This window comes from Sturnus vulgaris, chromosome 18 (assembly GCF_052056855.1).
Source record: "Sturnus vulgaris isolate bStuVul1 chromosome 18, bStuVul1.hap1, whole genome shotgun sequence".
In the NCBI taxonomy this organism is placed as follows: domain Eukaryota; kingdom Metazoa; phylum Chordata; class Aves; order Passeriformes; family Sturnidae; genus Sturnus; species Sturnus vulgaris.
This window is the reverse complement of record NC_142260.1, coordinates 4,612,225-4,636,045: the sequence shown is the minus strand read 5'-3', so window position 1 is coordinate 4,636,045 and position 23,821 is coordinate 4,612,225. Positions and strand designations below refer to the sequence as shown.

Sequence of the window (23,821 nt, the reverse complement as noted above, 5' to 3'; positions counted from 1 at the left end):
CAGCAGCTTTTCCCACTGTACTTCACACCTGTTCCCACCTCCCAAGTTTACAGTTGTAGAGACTGTCCCATGGTATCACCTGCAGCATCACAACTAATAGAAAAGAGAACTATGTCCTCAGTGCCACGGCAGGAGCAGCAGGGAAGGAAGGAAGCAGCTCACCAGGAAGAAGCAGGACGGGCTGTAAAAGTGCTCCCAGCTCCCTACAGTTCCCAGTGAGGTGTCCATGCTTCATTTCTCATGTTACTTGGATTTTCTGGATCGCCTTTGGGAAGGTGTGTGCAAACCTGGGGACCTTCTCTACCCTTTTAACCCTGTCCTGACTTGCAGACCTACCCCATCACTACAGCCTTGCCGGTGATCCCACTGGCAGGGTGGGTTTGGAGTGCTTGACCCACTCAAGGTTCTGCTCTGACTGCCTGGCTCTGCTGCCCATTCCTCCCTCTGTGCTGACACCCATCAGGTGACAGCCCGAGCAGCCTGGCTGTCCCCAGGGTCACACAGCCCTCCCCAGGGAACTGAATCCCAAGTCACAAGCATGCTGGTACCTTCCGCTGGCAGAACGTGGAGCAGTAGTTGACTTTGTGGCATCCCGTGCACTCGTTGGTGGCCTCCCGTCCACAGTTGACACAGGATTGCTGTGGGAAGGGATGGAGAGGGACGTCACACACAGACAAACCAGGGGTGTCACCGAGATGCAACAGAGGTGCTGTGACTGGCTGGAATGCCAAGGGGAAAGCTCCCGTTTCCCAAATACCCCCAGCACACCATCCCACAACAAACAGGCCCAATGGCCTCTGGATACCCTGTCAAAGACCCATTCTCCTTGCCCTTTTAGCAGGAATCACTTTGGAAAACGAAATGCACCTCTTGTTTTTCTTTCTTTGTTGAGCAGGAAGCCCTCCAAAACTGTGTGGACACTGACTGGTCATGGAAATCCATCCCCACTGCCCCAGAGAAACCTCCTTCCAGATAGGTCAGGTATCCATCAGTCAGGTTAACTACAGGAGTTGGGTATATCCCACCCAGACATGTCAGGCTGTGCACAGGCTGTTGACACACAAGCTCTGAGTTTATCCTAAATTTAAAGCAGATTTCATTGGTGGTTTTGTTGGGTGTATAATCCTGGGTATGTCTAAGAGAAGGTCTGAGGAAGGACATTAGACTAAGAATACAGATAGGACCCTTCAGGTATTTTCCCCTAGCTTTAGAGAGAAAAAACGGATCTGCTCCTATGGGATATGTTCTTTGGGATATGGTCCTTTCCCAGTCATGACTACATAAGGAGTGTACCAAGAGGGAAACAGGAATCAAATTAAGGAGGCTCTAAGAGGGGCAAGGATTTAAATCCAGAAGCAAGGTGAGATAGGACACACAGGTGAAAAATCACATCTGCTTTTTAAGGAATGTTTTTGCGTCTATCGCTTTCATCTTATCTTGGTGACATCAATTAACATAACCTGTATATTTATGTGGAAACATCACTGAACTGCCACCAAAATAGTACTTCACAGAGCATTCCACTTCCAGCTCATTAAACTCCTGACAAATCATTAGCACGTCAGCAGCAGTGACAGGAAGCGTTGCTGGGCTGTGAATGTATCATGAGCTCTTCAGTTCCTCCAGGCTCCTTCTCTCTTTGAGCACAACCACACCAAAATCACTGCTCTGATTAACACCCTCTCTCACACCTTTCCATGTACCTGCAGTGAACAGCTGGTGAGACTGAACTGTGTTTGTGCTCTTGATGTGCAGCTGGGGATTTGGGACACCAAAAATGGCTTAAAGCTGCGATTTGGGACTTGCAAAACTTGCCCTAAGGGGACACTTGACTGGGGCTGTTTGTAACCTGTACAGTTACTGGAAAATGTGGAAAATGCACAGGGCATGGTTGTATCTGGAGATCTCAAAGAGAACTGAGAAACACAGCTCTAAGGGCTTCAGTCATGGGTGCAGAACTAACTCCCATTCCAAAAGCCAGAGGAAATTGTAGAGTTATGGAAACCAGCTCACAGGACAGAAAGAAAGCAAGTTCTCTTTATGTCACAGCTCTGTGACAACCACCCACCAGAGCTGCAGCACCACCATTCAGAGGTGAGGGAGACTGATGAACCTGGCCAGGTGACAGTAAGGAGCATAGAAAACTAGAATGCTTGGGAAAGGGGAGACACTGCTTGGAGCACTGGCCCTACTAGGAAGGGGTCAGATCCTTTGCCAGAAGGCCAGACACAAAGCACAGGATTCCATAGCAATGACAAAACCTCTGTGTCTTTAAATGGAATGAGACAAAGACCAAAAGGCTCTTCACAACACAGCCTACCTTGATGATGATTTCTGTCTTCCCATCCACATCCTCTGTTTGTTGGAATAACTGGCTCTGGTATTGCTGCAAGGAAAACACACCAGACATGTCATTTCCCAGCCAGAGCATGATGTGAGGGGTTGGAAAGGGCGCTGGGATGGAGGGTCCCCATTCTGAGCTGTGCCCACCCAGCCCCACACTGCAGTTGTAAGAGGACAGGGTGGCCCCTCACTCCTCCCTTCTAGGAGAGGAACACTGTCACCTGATGTGGAGACAGGGCAAGGAGCCTGTGAGAAAACGGCCTGAGGTGACAAACTGCCAGTTCAGCACATCATCTCCTCCAAGCCCAGCTCCCCACTTCATCCAGCCACACACTTGTCCTTAAAATGGGGGTTTAACTGCAACCTCCTCACACATGGGAATTGGGAAATTAGCACAGGAAACACAAGGAAAACACCAAGGTAACAGGGTCAAGTGCCATATTCTGGGGCCAAACTTTGCCTCTTAGTGGATTAGGATCACTGGGCTTGACCCAAAGGAGTCTGGAGGGAAGATACAGCCCAACAAAAAGGATTAGGGGGGAAAAAAGCCCAAACAAAATTAACACACCTTAGACTTTAGGAGCAGCACTAACCATAATCATTACTCTTCCTTGCAACAGAAGAGTGAGAGGGCTGTAGAACAAGTTGTGACTCCATCACTCCTCTGGAGGTGATGTTCACAGCCTCCTTTGGCTTTCTGCCAGAATCACTTCACACCAGCTCAAGCCCAACCAGATATTGCTGTACCTGTTGCAGCAGCAACATGCTCAGCAATGGGGGACAGGAGTCCCAAACCAATGACATCCAAACCCAATCCCAAATTAATTATGTGCTAATCCTGGCTTAAATGTATTTGGAACAGTTAAAAAGTCAAAAAAAGCTGAACCCCTTCCTCCAGGCCAAGCAGGTTCACCCAGGAGTTGACACACATAAGGAGATTAAAGGCTTAATTTACAAGTGTATGAGCTGAGAGCACAGTATTTATTCTCCTGTGAAACCACAACCTTCAAAACCTTGATATTACCATGACAGAAATTAAGTTTAAAAACTCCAGGCAGATGGAGGCAGAGGCAGGGAAATCTCTTGCTGTGGCCTGCCAGGTATGCAATTTGGTTTTGCCTTATTTGACAAGGCAATTCCAGGCATGCACAAACCATGGAGAAGGAAAAGGTGTGATAAGAGAGAGGAACAAGCCAAAGACATTCAGCTCTGTCACAGAAACACCTCCACAAAACCTAGAACCTCCAATTCCCAGGAGTATCACGGCTGGTTTGGAGTACACATGCCACTGTTTGCTGACCAGAGACATATTTCTTAACTGTCCCACCCTATTTAGATTAATTTCATATTCGCCAGCCCTGAATTGGTTTAATCTTTCTAAAAAACCATTCAGATGCCCCAGCTGTTTGCTGATTTAATTTTCCACCTTGCTTTCAAACGAGCATGGCTCCAGAAGTATCCCTGCTTTATAGAGGGCTATTCCAATTAAAATATTTGTGGGATTTCAACACTGATTCTCTTCAACTTATACAGAAAATCCATTTAAGGCATTTCCCGAATCTCTTTATTATCCCCCAGCAATTCTGGCACAGAATTTGGTGAGTATGTGTAATGTCCCCATCCTAAAGTTTATCTGATATAAACAATGGATTAATGCACACTCAAAAAAATTAAATTGCCCAAGCACACCAATGCATGTCAGTCCTGCCTTTAATCTGATAAAATCTGATAAACCTGATCTGCAAATGTCAAATAATTATTGCAAGGGACACCGACCCCTAAATTCCTAAATGCCTTTCCCTTACTGAAAAATGCAGTAAAGCCAACATGGAGATATTAACCAAGGGATCAGATACTCAGCCACAACCTAATTACTACTGATAGTCAAGAACTGTTTCTTAACAGCCACATGAAATTCCACCAGAGCAGCTGTATTTAACTAATCCCACACAAAGTGCTGCAATTCAGGAAAACCTTATAAATGTCTCCATATTTCCATTTTTTGCAATATCATGACATATTTTGGAAGCTCATATAAACATGGAGCTGGAAGGCTCATGGTTTGCTTTCCTTTTGGGATATCATTCCCCAGGACTTCTAAGTAATACAAATGTAACCTTACTCAGAGGACCCTAACACTTTGCAAACATGCCCGTAGGCTCTCTGGGAAGGAAGTGTTATTTTCATCTGAGGCACAGTGAGGCCAAGGACTTACCCAGGGGCATCAAAACTACTTGTGGGAAAGATGAAAAGAAAATTTGAAGGAGATCCTCAGTCTTGAAATTTGCCCAACAAACCATGACCCTCGAACAAATTTACAGAAATTAAGAGAGCAACTGAGTGCATGTCAGAACTGCCAAAATACTAAATTACATGCTAAAAACCTTCCCTGCTGGTGAAGCCTTTAGGTCCAGCACCTGGAACAGTTCCTTCAGAAGGGATAAGGATGTCCCCTGACACAGGGCTGAGATCCTACGAGTAGGAAGGCACAGTGCAAACCCCTCGTGTCAGACACACTTCAGAGCTCTGTGAGTCCCACAGGCACCAACACTGCCAGCACAGAGCACAGCTCCTGCTGTGTAAAACTAAGGCAGCCTAACTGCTGCTCTATGGGAGCAGGACAGCTCATTTGTGATATTTAATGACGCCAAAGCTCATTAAATAATAAATATAATAGCAAAACACAGCATACTGAGTGTTGTATGTGCAACATATGACAAGGCACCTAAGTTTGTGTATCCAGTCGGGAACCAGCCTGTTCTATCAGATCTCTGCAATACTGCTCTGTACTGAGTCACTCTTGCAGAAAGAGCTGTGTCTGCAGCTCCGTTATCATCTCATCTGTAACCCAGCCTCGCCCTGCAGCTCCAACACAACGGCACCACCAGGAAAGGTTCCCCCTGTTTGTTCACCCTTGGAAGTTCTGTCCGAGGAACAAAGAAAGTGGTGATTAAGCACCAATTTCCTTTTTATTAAACTGGTCCAGAAAAGATCCCCTACCTGAAGGGCAGGAAGACCCCTCTGTCTGCCTCTCATATACCTTAACTGCCCAAAAAGCCATGGGACCACACACATACATGGAGTGAGAAACTCATGTTACAAACCACTAGGAAATTGGGAAAGGCCCGTTGACCAACACAAAAGCAGAGAGCCAATTTTTTGACCTTTAGCGTAATTGCTTCCCTGTATCCAGGAACACAGAGTTTTGTCCAAATATGGAATTCACCAAGCAGGAATTAATTCAGAGATAGCTACTCGTGATACTGCCTGGATGGTTCCAGCTGCCAGCACAGCTTAGAATTGTCTGGATGATAAAAAATACCATAATAAGCACGTGGTTTCACCATAGTGCACAAGTTCGTGTAGGCCCCCATTACACACTGAGAATGGTGAGACACAAGTGGTATAACTGGGGATGCAGTAGTTCCTGGAAAAGGGGTTTTCTCTGGAAACAATCACGTGCTCATCCTTCCCATGTCAAGTCAGTTTTAATCCATACACAGGAGGGATTTTAACTCCCATTCCCAGGACAAGAAGTAACTAGAAGAACATCAACAAGAGCTGGTTTTGGACCAGAGGGTATGGAAAAGGGACTGAACAACCATTCCAGAAACCACTGTGAGGATAAACAGAAGGGAAGATGCACATAGACTGGAAAAAGAGCAGAGTGAAGTTAAACAAAAGCAGATGTTTATCTCTGAACTGTGCCAAAGCTTCCAATGTTTCAGTGTTCCACACTCTGTGCAGCTTTCCAACAGTAGCCAGCCCAAACCTGGGCTGCAGCACTGGCACATGTTCTGCAGGACTGAGGCAGGGAAGAATTAGACTCCCACCATATCATACACCTGCACATCAAGAATGCAGTGTACGGGAGAGTTTAGCAGAGTCAATGTGGCAAAGAATATCAAAGAGGCTGCAAGGACTGTCCTAGGGGTCCTCAGCAGTCTTCCCACACCTCTCTTCCAGGCCTGTCACTGCACACTCGTGCCTATGGATTCAGTGGAAAGCTGATGTTAGCACAACGCTGATGGCACCAACAGGAATGTGGTGTTTGGGAAGGGAGCTCAGCAGCTACTGATAGTGACACCAGTTCCAACACTGCCCTCACCTCTCTCTCCCCAGCCCACACCAGCAGCTGTGGATGTGTGGGAGAGGGACAGCACATTCAGTATGGAGCCATACTTGGGTGCATGCACGAGCTGGTGGACAGAAGGATGCAAGATCCCTACCGTGCATCAGTTACAGAGAAGAAGAGCAGGGAGAAGAGGGTAGTCCTTGTGGATAATCCCTGTCCACAGAGAGAGAAGATGGGAACCAGTCAGGGCTCCTGTGAGGCCAGGCAGCTTGCCAGTCCTCCACAGGACTCGTGTGAGTCAGCTTTGCTTGCACAGTTCTCAGCAAGACACCTCTAAAATTTACTGCTTATCTTCCCAAGAGGGATCAATCTGATTTTTCTTTATGCCTCAACGTATGCTACACATGAGGTGAAGGATTCCTGTAAGGGCTGTACAACTACTGGCAACCCTATTCCTGGCAAGGCTTCGCCTGGCAGCCAATTGGGGCAGAAAAAGCCTCCATGACCAGGCGGTGAGCGACCCGCCCCACTTGCCCGTGGGGAAAATGCCCGATTCCCACGAAGAATGCCCGGGAAATCAGGCTGTGGAAGGAGCCTTAGCATATAAAAGCAGCTAGCTGCGACAAAATGGCGAGCCATTTTGCTTTGGGTTTCTTGGAGGGATCAGGGCCTCGCTCAGAGGGTCACCTTGGCCCTTCTCCTCCACCCCTCACCTCTTCCTCCCTGTGGTCCTGCTTCTCTGCCTCTACCTGCTTTGCCCTGCTTCTGTTTCCGCGAACCAGCTCATGGCCGCGAAGACCTCGTGCTCCGCTCTCCCCGACGGAGCTGCCTCCACCGCGTTTCGCAGGCGCGGCTGCAGCCGCTGTCCCCAGCCGGGCGCCGCCGCCGCCGCCACTGTTTCTGCGCTGCCCGCCCACCAACCCGCCACAGCATCAGCCCGCAGCGACCAGCCTGTGGTGACCGCCTTCCCCAGACCAGCCCGCAGCCGCTCTCAAGAGCCGAGGAGCGCTGCCGCCGCTGTTTGAAGATTGCGCCCAATCACTCACAGAAGTGAGGAGGCTCGCCGAGGCTTGCAACTCGCACGCTCCGCCTGCTGAGCTGGCGCTGACAGAGCGCCGGTGCTCTCGTGGTAACGCTGTCCCTGTCATCTGTTTCTTTCTCTGTCTCTTTTCTCCTCTCTGCTAGCCCCCTTCAGTAGGACTTGCCCTTCTTCATATTCAGATTTAATAATGTCGCATTTGCGCTTTATTTTCGTCTGAGAAATCTATCAAAAAGAATCCTCCCCGACTCCCTGTTTTACATTGGGACAGAACACTTCTCCATAAACTGAGGAGTTTATGCTGTTCCACATATCCCACTGAAAGGCTCCAACAGCCCAGCTCACCTGACAGCAGTCACTGAACTGCTGAACACTCACCAGCTTTCTCAGATCAGGGCTCAGTGCCCACATCCCATAATTTTATGGACAGCTGATGGGAGAGCTCAGGATCGTGACACCAAACAGTCTGTACAAGCAGCCTGCTGCCCACAGCTCTGGGAATCCCAGAGCACTTTATTCTTTTCCCCATGATACAAATAACTTGGGAAGATTTCTCTTGCTAACATTGCTTTCAAAGCTTGGAGAAACAATTTCCAGTATCACTGCTCCAGGAACAACTCTGCTCAATTTCCAGTATCACTGTTCCAGGAACTACTCTGCTCAGCACTCAGCCCCAGTGGTGCCCATGGCTGAGCCCCCTCAGCCCCTGTGGCACAGTTACCTCTTTCCTCTCCACATCAGCCTGGATCTTGGCCTGTGTGACAGCGGCCTCACGGAAGGAGGAGCTGGCCTGCTTGGCCTGCTCAACCAGAGTCTTCAGCTGCTGTGCTGTGCTGAGCAGGGAATTGACCATCTCCTCCAGGTAGAGCCAGCTCCGCTGCTCCGTCACCTCCAGCCTGTTCACCACCGATGGTGACATGGCTTTGGTGGGCGTTGGGGGCACCGCCAGGGCAGGCAGAGAGGTCAACACTGGACATAAAGAACAAAAGAGAATATACAGACAGTTAGGGTGCTTCATTTTCACAAACTGTGTCAGGTTTTGGGCATTTTCTGTGCTGTTTGGTTTCTTTTTTAAAATATGGTTGCAATATTTCCAGTCCGGGAAAGTTTTTGTTAAACAGATCACTCCTTCTGCAACATCAAGTGCAGGTCTGTGAAGAACAAACCCCTAGGCACCCTCAAACCCACAGGACAAGAACTCCTCCTCTTGACCTGGATGACTCTGAGAAGAGTTTAACACTTCCCAGCACTGCTGTGAAGCACCAGGAAGCAGTGAAAGCAGCATTCCCAGGAACACCTCCACCACTGCCAACATTATTTCCCTCAGCCACGGCTTGGTAAGGTTAGAGTAAGTCACTCAGTGACCCAATACAATACAGGAACATCCTGATGTTCCTACCCAGATGTCAATTCTCAGGTTCAAACCACAAAACTCAGGTACTGATCTACATCACACTCTCTGTGCTTCCTGAATTCTGACCTTTACATAACCCTGGCCAGACACTAGACTTAACCCAGTCACCATTACTTCCAAGTGAGTGTATTCCAAACATGGGTTGGGAAGCCCTGTAATAACCCAGCAGTTACTGTGTCACTGAACCAGCTACTTTTCATATAAGGTTTGCATGTAAACTGGGAGATCAGGATATGATGAAATTAAATCCAGACCCAGAAACTCCAGCATATGCTGTGTCAGCTCAGCTTAGGTAACATTCCAGGAAGAAATGTTATCTGGCTTTATTTTTCCAAAATGTAACTCTAGCAATAAATACTCACCATCTGCCATAAAATTCAGTCCAAGACATTCTCATCTACCAACACTGACCTCGAAATTCCTCACTGAATTCTTTACTAGCAAAAAGAAGGTACCACCAGCTTCAGGGTTGTGCAGACTTCTTACCTCAAAATACCTTTAATTAAAACAGTAATTTTAATGACTTTGCACACGAGTGGCATGGAACTATTTGCGCTTAGATATGAGTACGAGATAAACCAGTCTTTTTTATCAGTGTCTGTTTGCACAAGAGTCTTTCCCACTCTCCACTTTCAGCACAATATTTATTCCTGTATGACATTTGATAACGTATCAAACAGGAATTACTTCTGATTCCTCATTTTGGCACAAGTACATCAGGCAAGAGAAAGTATTCACTGGTGAAAAAACAATCAATGTTTAATTAGTAACATCAAGACCTGACTAAGTCTTAAACACAAGAAGATCTGACTCTGGAGACCAGGAACATCCTGTGCTGCTCCAAACAAATAAATAAAGATCATAGAGAGGGGATTGAAAACTGACACCAAACCAGCCCAAAAGTACCCCCAGCATGCACCACTGGAGTCACAAAGCCATGTGAAGATGTCTAGAAGCTTTTCTATGTCATGATTTTAATGGGGTTTGTTCTCCTCACATTGAACACTAAATAAATGTTTAACCACAGTGCCCAAAGAGGACAAAAATCTAGAAGCAAGAACTTTAGAAAAGGCAGGGAATGCAAGACAACTCACAATGCAAAATCACAGCAGCTGCCTCTGGCAGAATCAACAAATCACAGTTCTCAATAAAGAGTGAAAAACTTCCCACAGAGGGGAAACCTGCTTGTCCAAATCTTAGTATCTGTAAAACTCACAAGCAAAATAGAGCAAAGTTTAATTTTCTGCCTGTCCTAGGGTGATGTTATGGTGTTTCTATCTCCAATCGTGTGTCCTGATTATGTTTGGTATTATGTCCTGTGCTTCCAGGACTGAGTCTGAGAGTGAAGCTTTGTTTTGTCTTATTATCAGCCGGCTCACCTCCCCCATGGTCTATGTTTAGGAGAGGTTTTAGCTCGGCTTGCTTGCTTGCTTGCTTGCCTGCTTGCTCGCTTCTGCCTTTTTCTTTCCTTCGCTTTGCCCTTGCTTTTGCTTATTAGTTAGTTCAGCTAGGCAGTCCAACTTTTTCCCTGGACTGTTTTCTCTTCCACCCCGTCCCCTCCCTCTCCTGGATACCATCTGAACGGACGGGGACCTGGGAACCCCAAGAAACACCGGGAGGCTACACTTTGTCACCTGCAGCAGTCATCCCCAGCGCCAGAGACTGATAACTGAGCGACCACTCGCCAGAGAGACTGAGTTTGTCATCCCTTCAGAACGGTGAAAGAGTTTTTTTTGTCAGCTGGTGTTGTCTTTTTTCCCTGTGCTGGGGAGTGTCTTGCTTGTTAAATAAACAGGTTTTTTCTCCCACTCTTCTCCGAGGAAATTCTTCCCGAACCCGGTGGGGTGGGGGGGGAGGAGTCGTGGGGTTTGCTGTCTGGGGGCTCCTTCTGGAGGTTTTCCCCCAAATTTGCCCAAAACCAGGACAAATAAATTGGCGCCCAACGTGGGGCTCGAGAAAGTGGGAAAAAACCCTGTTCTAATAATAATAATTTGGTTCAAATTCTTTTGTGTTGATATAGAGCAGTTATTGGCTATGTTGTTGGAATTCATGTCTTTTGGGGTGGAGGCCTGCATGGGATTCTGGTCCCTAGGGTTTTTTGAAGTCCTAATACCTTTGTGGTCCCTGGGTTTATTTGCTTATCCAGAAATAGCTCCGGTATTGTCCCTAATGCGTAGTTTCTGTAGCAGAGGGGCATTGACCAAAATATCCATCGGGCTGGGCTTGGTTTTAATGGCCTGCAGGAGATTTATAAAGGTGCTGGAATCTGTTCCAGGAATGTATGGTTCTTGGTTGTGGTTGTGCACTCAGTTTGTTAGAGGAGAAGCAGGGGATGAGGCTTTTCAGCCTTTGTTCTCCTTCTTCTCCTCTGAATTTGTTACATCCTTATTAGAGAATGTTCAGTTCCCCCTGAGTGTTAAAGAGACCATCTTTCTGGTGTTTAATATAGTAAGCTTTCTCTATACAGTCTGCAGTTTCTCTAGAATGAGAGCTGAGATTTCTAGAGGGGCTGAGACCCCTGACCCCAGAGTAGAGCCAGGCGTGAGGAATCCTGAATGGTGTGGGAAATGGGAGGATATGGGCCAAATCTTAAAGGAATTTTCTGACCCTACATCCTGGGATTTTCCATGTGAACAAATTCAGAACCCAGCTGAGGTAGCAAAGTACCTGAAAGAGAAGTGCCATGGTAATTCTAAGGAGAAGAAGATCATTGCAGTGAGCTGGGCCCTGGCATATGCTTACCGTACCCTGCTAGATACTGTAGGGCAGCAGACAGAGGAAGGGGGACAGGCAGATAAATCAGCCACTATCCCAGTCACTCAGGCTGCAGCCAACACCCCAGGCTCGAGGCCAACAACTACACCAGACAGTGAGCCTAAGCCAGCAGCTAAACCTGTCAGTAAGCCTCAACCAATGGCTGTTGCTACCAGCACGAGAAGTGGAAAGTGCACAGACAAGACTGATCGACCAGTGGATGATGATGATGATGATGATGCAGGAGAAGGACCCTCGACGCCTCCTGACATAAAACCAGGAGTCAAAGCAACTGGTAAAAGATCAGAGGCCAATATTGAGTCTTTTTCCCTAAAGGACCTCCGTGGCCTAAGAAAGGATTACACCCGACGACCTGATGAGTCTATAATTAGTTGGTTGGTCCGTCTTTGGGATGCTGCAGGCGAGGCTACAATTCTGGATGGCACTGAAGCCAGGCATTTGGGATCCCTGTCACATGATCCTGTCATCGACCAAGGAATGATGAGAGGGCCTAACCCTCACAGCCTCTGGGCACGGGTCCTGGACAGTGTAGCACAAAGATACCTGTGTGCAGATGATCTTTATATGCAGCAGACCCACTGGAAGACGATAGAACAAGGGATCCAACGCCTGAGAGAAATGGCAGTGGCAGAGATTATCTTCTCAGATGACATAACAACTAGGAATCCGGACTTGGTACCATGTACATCTGTGATGTGGCGAAAACTTGTACGACTTGGGCCCCATGAATATGCTTCTGCTTTAGCAATAATGAAGCGGGACGAGAGGGATGAGACCGTGCTTGATATGGCAAAGAAGCTCCGAGCATATGCAGATGCTGTGCATGGCCCAACACATGCCAGAATTGCAGCTGTGGAAACACGTCTGCAGAAATTAGAAGACAAGATAGAGGAGAATCATAAAAGACTCAGGGAGGAGATTAAAGAGGACCTTCTCCAAATCTCAGCAGTACAAATTAGAGGCCCTGGTATCCAACGCAGACGTTCCCCTGATGGGGAGAGGAGGTACACCCCACGAGCTGAGCTGTGGTTCTTCCTACGTGATTGCGGAGAAAACATGAGGAGATGGGATGGAAAATCTACTGCTGCTCTGGCACAACGGGTGCGTGAATTGAAGGAAGGCAAGACCCAAAGAGGAAGTTCCACCAAAAGGAGAGCAGCTCCAGTTGCCCGTAGCCAAGCTGCCAAGTATGATGATGATGATATATCTGATCCCCTTGAAGGAACCTCTAAGACATATGCCCAAGGAAAGAAGGATAAACAGGCTTAGAGGGGCCCTGCCTCTAGCCAGGGAGAGGCGAGGGAAAATCGTGTCTTCTGGACTGTGTGGATTCGTTGGCCTGGCACATCGGAACCACAAAAGTATAAAGCTTTGGTTGATACTGGTGCCCAATGCACATTAGTCCCATCAAGATATGTGGGGGCAGAATCTGTTTCTATTGCTGGTGTGACAGGTGGATCACAGGACTTTACCTTGGTGGAAGCTGATGTGAGCTTGACTGGACATGAATGGAAAAAACATCCTATTGTGACTGGCCCAGAGGCCCCATGCATTTTGGGCATAGATTACCTCCGAAGGGGGTATTTTAAAGATCCAAAAGGATTCAGGTGGGCATTTGGGATAGCAGCTGTGGTGACAGAGGGCATCCAGCAATTGAACACCTTGTCTGGACTGTCTGAGAATCCAAGTACTGTAGGACTTCTGAAAGGAGAAGAGCAAAAGGTACCAATTGCCACTTCCATAGTGCATCGCCGACAATACAGAACAACTCGAGATGCTGTGGTTCCCATCCATAAAATGATCCGTGAGCTGGAGAGCCAAGGGGTGGTCAGCAAAACCCACTCACCCTTCAACAGCCCCATCTGGCCTGTACGTAAATCGGAAGGAGAATGGAGACTGACCGTAGACTATCGTGCATTGAATGAGGTGACTCCACCGCTGAGCGCTGCCGTGCCGGACATGCTGGAACTGCAGTACGAGCTGGAGTCCAAGGCAGCAAAGTGGTACGCCACTATCGATATCGCCAATGCATTTTTCTCCATTCCTCTGGCAGCAGAGTGCAGGCCTCAGTTCGCTTTCACATGGAGGGGAGTGCAGTACACCTGGAATCGACTGCCCCAGGGGTGGAAGCACAGTCCTACTATCTGCCATGGACTGATCCAGACTACACTAGAAAAAGGTGAGGCTCCAGAACATTTACAATATATTGATGATATCATTGTGTGGGGGAACACAGCAGCAGAAGTGTTCAAGAAAGGAGAGAGAATCATCCAAATCCTCCTGGAAGCCGGCTTCGCCATCAAGAAGAGTAAAGTTAAGGGACCTGCTCGAGAGATCCAGTTCCTGGGAGTGAAGTGGCAAGATGGACGGCGTCAGATTCCTACTGATGTCATCAACAAAATCACAGCTATGTCCCCACCAACCAACAAGAAGGAGACACAAGCTTTCTTAGGCGCCATAGGTTTTTGGAGGATGCACATTCCTGAGTACAGTCAGATCGTGAGCCCTCTTTACCTGGTCACCCGCAAGAAGAACGATTTCCATTGGGGCCCTGAGCAGCAACAAGCTTTTGCCCAGATAAAGCAGGAAATTGCTCATGCAGTAGCCCTTGGCCCAGTCAGGACGGGACCAGATGTGAAGAACGTGCTCTACTCTGCAGCCGGGAACCATGGTCTGTCCTGGAGCCTGTGGCAGAAGGTGCCTGGTGAGACTCGAGGCCGACCATTAGGATTTTGGAGTCGGAGCTACAGAGGGTCTGAAGCTAACTACACCCCAACAGAGAAGGAGATCTTGGCTGCCTACGAAGGGGTCCAAGCAGCCTCAGAGGTGGTTGGCACAGAAGCACAACTCCTTCTGGCACCCCGACTACCAGTGCTGGGGTGGATGTTCAGAGGAAAGGTTCCCTCAACCCACCATGCCACCAGTGCTACATGGAGACAAAGTCCCAGTGGCACATATCAGAGGTTTGTTGGGGAAGGCAGTTTGGATCAATTCTGCCCCGAGTACAGACAAACCCATTCGTGGGATTGTCTTTGCTCAAGGACCAGGTTGTACATGGTGGGTAATGCAGAGAGATGGAACAACACGATGTGTGCCTCAGGGAGATCTGATTGTGGGGTGAGGCAGCATGAGACAGAAGGAAATATGTAAGTGTCAAAGGTCTGAGCAAGTGAGATAGAAGGAAATGTGTAAGTGTCGAAGGTTTGAGCAAGTGAGATGGAAGAAAATGTGTCCGAATAAGTGAAAGATGGAAATTTCTACTTGCTGAAGTTTTTACATGCTGTTTAGTATGTTCACGATATGGAGATAAGGGGTGGAATGTCCTAGGGTGATGTTATGGTGTTTCTATCTCCAATCGTGTGTCCTGATTATGTTTGGTATTATGTCCTGTGCTTCCAGGACTGAGTCTGAGAGTGAAGCTTTGTTTTGTCTTATTATCAGCCGGCTCACCTCCCCCATGGTCTATGTTTAGGAGAGGTTTTAGCTCGGCTTGCTTGCTTGCTTGCTTGCCTGCTTGCTCGCTTCTGCCTTTTTCTTTCCTTCGCTTTGCCCTTGCTTTTGCTTATTAGTTAGTTCAGCTAGGCAGTCCAACTTTTTCCCTGGACTGTTTTCTCTTCCACCCCGTCCCCTCCCTCTCCTGGATACCATCTGAACGGACGGGGACCTGGGAACCCCAAGAAACACCGGGAGGCTACACTTTGTCACCTGCAGCAGTCATCCCCAGCGCCAGAGACTGATAACTGAGCGACCACTCGCCAGAGAGACTGAGTTTGTCATCCCTTCAGAACGGTGAAAGAGTTTTTTTTGTCAGCTGGTGTTGTCTTTTTTCCCTGTGCTGGGGAGTGTCTTGCTTGTTAAATAAACAGGTTTTTTCTCCCACTCTTCTCCGAGGAAATTCTTCCCGAACCCGGTGGGGTGGGGGGGGAGGAGTCGTGGGGTTTGCTGTCTGGGGGCTCCTTCTGGAGGTTTTCCCCCAAATTTGCCCAAAACCAGGACACTGCCCTAATCTTTACTGAGAAAGATGGGAGGAAATTGAAGCACAGTGAGAGCAAACGTACCGATTTTGGGATGAGACGTTGGCAGTGCAGCCTCAGGGAAAGGTGAGATCTGGCAGTTGTCCTGGTAACTGGGATAGTGAGGTTCTGGATGAGACACCCGGCAAGGCTGTTGGACGTTGGTGTCCTGAACTGCAGGAGAACAAGGGCCTTGGAAATCACTAACACACCTGGCAGGCATTTCTTATGCTCCATTCACCCCTTTTTCTTTATGTTTTATACAAGTTCCTACACTCTGTGGTAATTCCCAAGGGCTTGAAATGTGTAACAGCAGCAGGATCTCACATAGCAAGCAGGGAATGAATCCTGGTCCTGGCTCCACCATGCTCTGCTTTCACCTTTAGAGCCACAGATTCCTTGGTTCCATCCCACACATCGAAACATCCACAATCATCACAGGGCTCCAAACTCTGGTTCTCAGAGCAGTATCATTCCCCTAGGAGAGCTCACAACCCAAAGCATGACAAACTGAGAGAACTCAAATGTATGTAATGCATCTATATTTTGCTTGGAATTTTTCACTCTGCTTCAACCCTCACCTAGCTTGGGTTTTTATTGGTAATATTTTAGGTTAAATGAGGAGTAAAAAAAATTACAGAGATGAACATAAATCCCAGGAACTCAGCAGAGGTGAACATTATCAGCTGCCACACTTGGGCAAAGCTTGTCCTTTGGTGCAACTGCTAAGATTTCAAACTGCTGAAATGATTTCACAGGAAGGACAATGACAGTGTCTCCTTTGGGAGAGGGCAGCAGTGGGCATCCAACCCTCTTTTCTTCCTCCCCACAGCTGTCTAGGAGACACCTGAGCTCTTACCAGTGGCTCCAGTGAAAACATCTCCCTGTGCTGGGCTCTCTGAGATGATGGCCGTGGCCTCCACGGTGGATGCTCGGTCGAAGGTCAGTGCCCCGGAGGTCGTGATCTGTCCAGAGGGAGTCACGGTGACTGGAAACATTAAAGCACTTTCATAATTAACACTCAGCATGGAGGACATGCCTGTCCAGCTGTTGATATCCCTGTGCTGCACCATCCAAGCTCAGGGGACTCACAGATCACCAGCCTGGGATAACCCAGTTTGGATCACACCTGTGACCAGTGCAGTTGGAAATGGGAATAAAAGCCCCAATGGGCTTGTGAAGGCTCTGCTGTCCTTCCAAGGCTCTGGGGGCACAAGGCCAAAACATTAATTTACAAACTAATACCTCCCAAATCACCACCTTTTCAGTTATTTTATGAACCATGATTTAACACCACCCATAACGATTCACTGAGGCCACACACCCCATCAATTTCTGGCTGCTTCATGACAATTTTAGCAAGAGTGATTGTTGCTACTTAAATCAACATAACAACTTCTGGATTACAGCTAATTCCATGACAGATGGACAAATTTAGCTGTTTATCTAAACAAAGTGATAGAATGTGCTCAGTCAATGCAAGGAACAATGCACAAAATCCTTCTGGATATTTATATACCTGAGTGGCTTCAGAATGTTTAAAACCCATTTTAAAGAGGATTATTTAACTGGTACCATTAACTGGTGATGGGCTGATTCTGTGGCACACAATAATTAAATTGTAGAACACTGTAGCTACAAATTCCTGGCTAGTGAAGTATGTGACCACTAAAACAAGAAGTTCTCTCTTCCAGTGCCAGCGTGAGAGAACGAGCAGCCTCACATAACAAACTAATACAGATTAAACCTATCTGGGGACTAAAGAAACCAAAGCCATAAAACAACACTGCAGAATCCTTATGTGCTTCTCCTCCTACTGTTGCTGATGATCTTACTTTTTTTGTTCTTTTTTTAGATTTCTGTTGCTTCCTCCTCAACTCACTTTGTACTGTTACCATGCAGATGATGCCAGTGTGCCAAGAGCAGGAGGACACATGGATGTGACTGGGGATGTGTGAGCTGCATCAGCTTGCAAATTAATTCCTGTTCTCACACAGATGATTTGTCAATCAAACCAGTAACTAACAAAGCTGGATGTTGGAGAGGGATGTGCAGATCAAAGCACCACCTTCTGCCTCCTTCATTAACGACTTTCAGGCTGCAGGTTTCATTCCAGCTGCTTCCAGACTTTTTGTTCTATGTATTGCAAGGAATAGCACAAATCTTACTCCAGCTTCTAAGGGACACAAAGAAGCTCAGGGGATGGAATGGGAATTTCTAGCAGAGCAGAGAAGGGCCAGCCTCCCCTAAAACCTAATTCCAACAGGGAATTTCTCAGTTGTTATTTGCAAAAAATCTACCTGAAATCCACTATGGATCGAGGCCAGAACCCCATAATTCTCCCCCCACTGAGAGCTGGTACAGGGGACAATATAATCATAGGCTATAACCATAGAATCCTGAAATTCTAGGGCTTGGAAGTGACCCTAAGGTCATCTCCTTCCACTGCCCTGCCTTGGGCAGGGGCACCTTCTATTAAACCAGGTTGCTCCAAGCTCCATCCAACCTGGCCTTGAACACTTCCAGGCATAGGATATTCACTCTCAGCACAAAATATGAAACCTACTATTCACGGTACAAGGATGTCATGATGCCTAAAACCTAAGTCTCCTGGAGGTCTAGAGCTCCACTTATTCCTATTCGAGGTGTGTCCAGATGTAGCAACACTGTGCTAACTTTCTATAAAATAGGAAGTGACACGGAGCCAATAAAACCATCCAATGAAAAGAATGTAACAAAAAAAAGAAAAGATGTTTTTCTCAGCTGGACAGTTCCAAGGGGCCACTAACAGACATAAAAAGCCTAGCAGGGCAACTCTCCAAAGAAAGGAATAATTTTTACCAGAAGAAAAGAACCTACATGTAGTTGCAGCAGTGGCTGGAAGCAGAGTGATATTTTTGGAGCAATTCTTCTTCACTGGAGTTGCAGGTATTTCATTTTCCTTTTTTCGCCTTTTATATGGCACAAAGAGTCGTATAGGGCCACTCTGGGAAGAAAAACATCAGAAAGAAAATGAAAAAAAAAAGGAAAAGGCATTAGCTGAGGCACCTCTTTGGAGACTTTGGGTTTACTCTCATCTTTCCAGGAACAGCAGCACGGATCCCTATGGATGATGAGTGGTTTGCAACAATAGACCAAAGCACTTAAAAGTTTTCCAAACAACAAGAACTTTGGAAAAAAATGTTAAACTCAGCTCTCTCCAGTAGAAGAGGCACAAATTCAACTTTTTCCCAACTATTATTTAAGGAGTATAACTGGGCAGATAATCAGCTGCTGACCAAGGTGGTGAAAGAAAAAAGAGGGAGCAGAAGAGAGGAAGAAGTTCCAGACTAGAAAACAAGCACATCAGTCAGTTCATAGAAAAGAAAGTCAAAGCACCAGGTCAACCTACAGTATTCTCTTTCTGCTTCAGGATTTAAACCTCAATTTTAAACAAACTAGCAAAAAATCAATCCTCAAATCAACTAACCAAAACCCCCAAGCAGTTTTAAAATGAAAATATTGATCCATCATAAGATTATCATGTTACTTCTTTACAAAAATATTTTTCCAACTCAAAACATCGTGAAATTTGAGTCAAAAATCATGAATAGCATTCATATCCCAAAGGGCATTTTGCATAGATATATTAATTAGGAAAAAAGAAAAAAAAAGATGAAAAAAGCAGTAAGTATGATCTACTTTTACTGAGGTTGTTCTGCAATAATGCCAGCAATTCCTTATCTCCTTTCTTCATGGAGCAGAGATAAAACACTTGTCCCTGAACACTCCTGTGTCAAGGCACTCGATTCCCAGGACACTCATGACCTGCTCACCCAAGGGCGGTGGCAGCTTGACCAGTTAATTTGTCCAACAAAAATAATTAGTTCCTAAAGTAATGGATGTAAAGCCTCCCACTCACCAGTGTCATGTCATCACAGCAAGCAGCACAAGTACACGAGGCAGCATGGGGATTTAAAATCCCGTCCTGGAATCAGAAGTGATCAGTTCAGCATGACAGTCACCAAAATCACCCAGAGTACACCTTGATCCTGCTAAAAAATGTGGATGGCCCCCAGAGTGGTACCCATTCCCTCCTGGATGCTGTACAGTAACAGAGAGGCCAGTTCCCCACACCAGAGCAATAGGGTGAGAGGGTCAGAGGAGAGAAAAGGAAAACCAAACCTTTTCTACGTTCAAAGGCCAGGATATATGAATTTGAGACTCAATTTCTGCCAAAACAGAAATTGATTGTCAGCCTAGCAGCAATGCAAAATTCTCCAGGAGACTCAAATAAAGGACTCAAATGGTGAAAGTGAAGAATATGTGACAGACAAAGACATTGAAGGAGATCAGGTTACTGAATTACAATACTGGAGGTGAGAGCTCAATTCCTATGGCACAGCTCTAGGCTGGGCTTTACCCTGCAGCAACTCTTTCCCGTACAAGCAAGATTCCCAGTGTGCTATTTGAGACACATCAAAAACAATTCCTCAATGTCACTGACTCCCAACCAAACCATCAGCACCTGGCTCCAGCCGCCCCTTCCCACAGAAAGGAGGGAGCAAACTTAACCTTACGTGGATAAGGCACTGCAGGGGCCGCCCGGCGTAGCGGATGCTCCTCTTCCAGTCCTTGCTGCTGGCTCGCCCCGCCATGGCTTCGAACTCTGTGGGGCTGTACCAGTTGTCCCCTTGCTTAATGCACCTGCCACGGCCTCCTGAAGTTAAAGCACCAAAATACACTGTTAGTCCAGGTTAAGGATTATTTTGCCGCTTCTCTCTAAAGAAGAAACTATGGAAATTGCTGGACAAAATAGCAGTTAATCTGTAAGAACCACTAAATATTGGCTGCTTCCCATTGCTCTGGGGTAACTACATCCATTTATTGTCATGGCTGTGAAAACGACTGGGCATGGTCAGAGCTCCAACTCTGGGTCTCAAAAGACTATTAAACTTGCTCCTCCACAAGAAAGAAAAGTCTTTATTGGATAAATACCACAAATTTAAGTCTTTCCTCGATGTGCACTTAAAATTCTTTTTTGAGTTGAAGAAAACTTTCTGTCCACGAAGCAAGCACTGCACTGGGCAGCCAAGCTGGCTGGCAATTTCTGCTGCTGTTTCTTCAGCTTCCCCATAGGGATAAAAGACAAGAGGACGAGCTCAGGAGCCCCGTGAAGAGATAAACTCTCTATTTGCATTCCAGCAGGGATTCTTCAGAGCTTTGCAAAAACACAAGTCAACTTATGAGACAAAAAATCACTAAAGGAGTCGGCCTGTTACTAAGGAGACTCACTGCATGGCAGCCTGGATATTCACAGGTTTAAGAAAAAGTTAAAAAGCCTCTGAAGAAAAAGCAAAACAAAAGAGAACAATAAAATCAAAAGGCACTGGGCCAGCTTGGAAACTCTCTTGGTTAATTTTCTCTCATGATCAGCCCTTAAGAACATCCTGGTTAAAAGAAGAGTGCAGAAGGAGCTGTGCCACCCCTCAGCCTGGGTGGCAGTTACCTGAGCCCAGCCTGTTCTTGTACAGAATGCCACTGATATTCCGGCACCGCACCGGGAGCTCGTTCTCGTACACAGATGGGTCCCAGTTGTACTTGGTTCCACTCTTCCCCTGGACAGCTGTCAAAGGGGTAGGAGGAGACTGTGGTCCTTGGAGAAAAGAGAGAAGAAAGGTGTCAGCAACCAAAAGGCAGAGTGGTGTTCCATCCCATGCTCGGCTGGCTGATATGCCAAGGGGTTGACTGGAACAGCTAGAACCCCCCCCACAATGGAGCAGCACAAAAATCTCAGCCTGAACAAACTGAGAGGGGCTGATAATTAAGCAAAGAGGACCTGAGGAAACAGGATCTAACAGGGACTAAACGCTGAGATTGTGACCTGATCCTTACACCACCTGTAAACCATGGTGTAAGGAGCTGGCTGGAGATTTCTCCTCCCAGAGCCCATCGTGTAGGGAGTTTTAGAGCACTGAAGGTTTGCTGTGCCATCTCGTGGGCAGCCAGGAAACTGCCAGGCAGCCCTGAACAAAACCTCGGCGACAGAAACACTAAAGGATCAGCCTGAACGGACAGGAAAATGTGCTCCAGGAACCTTGGAAAGAACACGTGCAGAACTAAGAAAGTCAGATTTTTATTAACTATGTTAAAATGATCTGTGTGCCCTTGGGTGTGGGATGGCTGTAGAAAGCCCAGTAACAGGACAAGATTTTTCAAGCAGCTTCTTTGTTAGGGTTAGGGCAAAGAATGAGCAAATTAAACACATTCGTGACAGGAAAAAAAAATTAAAAAGAGCATTCTTTCATTCCCAAGAAATATACAAAATACTGTGTGAGGACGTGATATCTTAAAGGTCTTTTCCAACCTGAACAACTTTATGGTTTTAAGAGAGGGCAAACCATCCTTATAAAATTGCATAAGCATTTATTTTTAGATTCCAGAATGGCAAGTAGAGCGGAGAAGCAGCCATCCCTCTGGGAGAGTGACCCACCACAAGCAGACTGTCTAATACCTGGTGTGAGGGGTGCTGAAGGCCCCTTGATCCCGGTGGTTTCAACGATGCTGCCATCCGTGTGCACCACTATCAGAGTGGCTTTTTCAGGGTTCAAGCTGTCCCCAATTTGGAGGGCTGTTCTCCCAGACTACAGAAGAAATAAAGAGTTTAAATTGATTAAAATACTTCAACACAAATAGATTTCAGTAACCCACAGGTACCCCAAAACTCCAATCAGTATGGCAGTTATTAGGTTAATTTTTCAGTTTTCAGACAAGCAAATTCAAAGATTTCAGGTTCCAGGCCACCAGTTCTGTTACAGGATGAGTATGTGGGAGTAGAAAGGTAAAAAAGTTAGGAATAAAACACCTGTGTATCCCCCAGCTAATGAGTTTGTGGCTTAATACCTGGATACTGCAATGAAAACAAGTCCTTGACCTTACTACAGCTCTTCATTTACACTGAGAAACTTTTTCAAATGCCCTCAAGTGAAAGGACAGACTTACCAACACGTGTCCTGAAATTGAAGCTGCATTGGCCACAGATGTGGTGAAAACATTGTCTGCAGAGGCACCCACGTTGGCTACTGTCACTGTGGTGACTTCTGGAATGTAAAATAGGGATAATTTAATGTTCTGCTACATGCAGAGAGCCTGATGAACACATTAGAAATTAATGTTATTTTTCATGGCACCTGTAAGCTGTTATGAACACAATCATTCTTATTTCTACTGATCTTTGGGTTCAACAGGCTTTAACCTCATTTAAGCCAGGGCAGTCACTATCAGGATGTGATGAACCAAGGGAAAAATAGGAATTGCACCTGTATTAGGGATACTCCAAGCTGTGACGCTTTTATTTAATTAGGAGTGACTGGCAAACATCGGGATAAATTAAACAACAGAGTCTGCCTCTGTCATGTATTAATTCCCATGGTGCCATGGCCTGTGCACTTTGTCCAGTTAAGAACTGCCCAAACGTACAGCCAGCGTTTCTGTGGTGTGCAGAGCCCTGCTTGGCTCAATTCTCTGGGTTTCCACGTGGGGTGAGGGTGAAAGAACAACAGGCGCTCTGGCGGAGACATCGGGCGGGCGATGGGCTCTGGACTTCGTAGCACCGCAGCTCGACCGTGCTGCGTGACTCGGGCCGCTCGGTTATAGGGACACGGGGCCGTGGCTCAGGTGCACGGGCGGCTCCCGCTCTTTACTGAGTGTGAAGGGGCGGAGTGTGGGATTCGGTGAGGGGGTGGGAGCGCTCCCTGAGGGAGCTCGCTGTCCCAGCCCGAGCCTCGGGGCCGGAGCCCGGGCTGGGGAAGCCCCGGGCGGGCTGAGGGAGCGCTGCCCGCCCTGACCTGCGAAGGCAGCGGCGGCGGCGGCCTCGTCGGCGCTTGGCATTGGCGGGGCTCCCATCTCGATGTGCTCGGCGTCTGCCGCCATCACCGTTACAGCCTCCTCCTCCTCCTCGGGCTCCGCCTCCCCCTCCGCTGCCTGCGGCGGCTGCTGCTGCTGCCCGGGTCCCGCGGGCAAGCCGAGCTGTCCGGCGGCCGGGTCGCCGTCGCTGTGCTCCATGCGCGGGGCCGGGGGTGGCCGAGCCCGCCCCGCCACCCCCCCGGGCGCGCCTGAGGGGGGTCCTGCGGGCGGGGGGGCCGGCGAGCCGAGCGGCACCGAGCCTGCCCGAGCGCTGACGA

General features: G+C 47.4%; 1 protein-coding gene across 2 annotated transcripts in view; it reads right to left on the bottom strand.

Annotated features, from left to right (window-relative positions):
* The window catches only part of DEAF1 (DEAF1 transcription factor), a 32,410-nt gene that overhangs the window by 1,112 nt on the left and 7,477 nt on the right, over window positions 1–23,821 (bottom strand). The window contains exons 1-12 of one of the 2 annotated variants that reach the window (XM_014878893.2): window positions 23,486–23,756; window positions 22,641–22,738; window positions 22,153–22,282; window positions 21,148–21,294; window positions 20,219–20,358; window positions 19,561–19,626; window positions 18,519–18,645; window positions 16,519–16,647; window positions 15,705–15,833; window positions 8,179–8,426; window positions 2,321–2,386; window positions 549–638 (exon numbers count right to left, since the gene is read on the bottom strand). In XM_014878893.2, the coding sequence (XP_014734379.2) occupies window positions 549–638; window positions 2,321–2,386; window positions 8,179–8,426; window positions 15,705–15,833; window positions 16,519–16,647; window positions 18,519–18,645; window positions 19,561–19,626; window positions 20,219–20,358; window positions 21,148–21,294; window positions 22,153–22,282; window positions 22,641–22,738; window positions 23,486–23,702 (1,587 nt within the window). In that variant the 5' untranslated portion in view covers window positions 23,703–23,756. Of the gene's footprint in view, window positions 1–548; window positions 639–2,320; window positions 2,387–8,178; window positions 8,427–15,704; window positions 15,834–16,518; window positions 16,648–18,518; window positions 18,646–19,560; window positions 19,627–20,218; window positions 20,359–21,147; window positions 21,295–22,152; window positions 22,283–22,640; window positions 22,739–23,485; window positions 23,757–23,821 lie in introns of those variants that run through there. The other variant, XM_088175606.1, reaches the window with a different exon arrangement.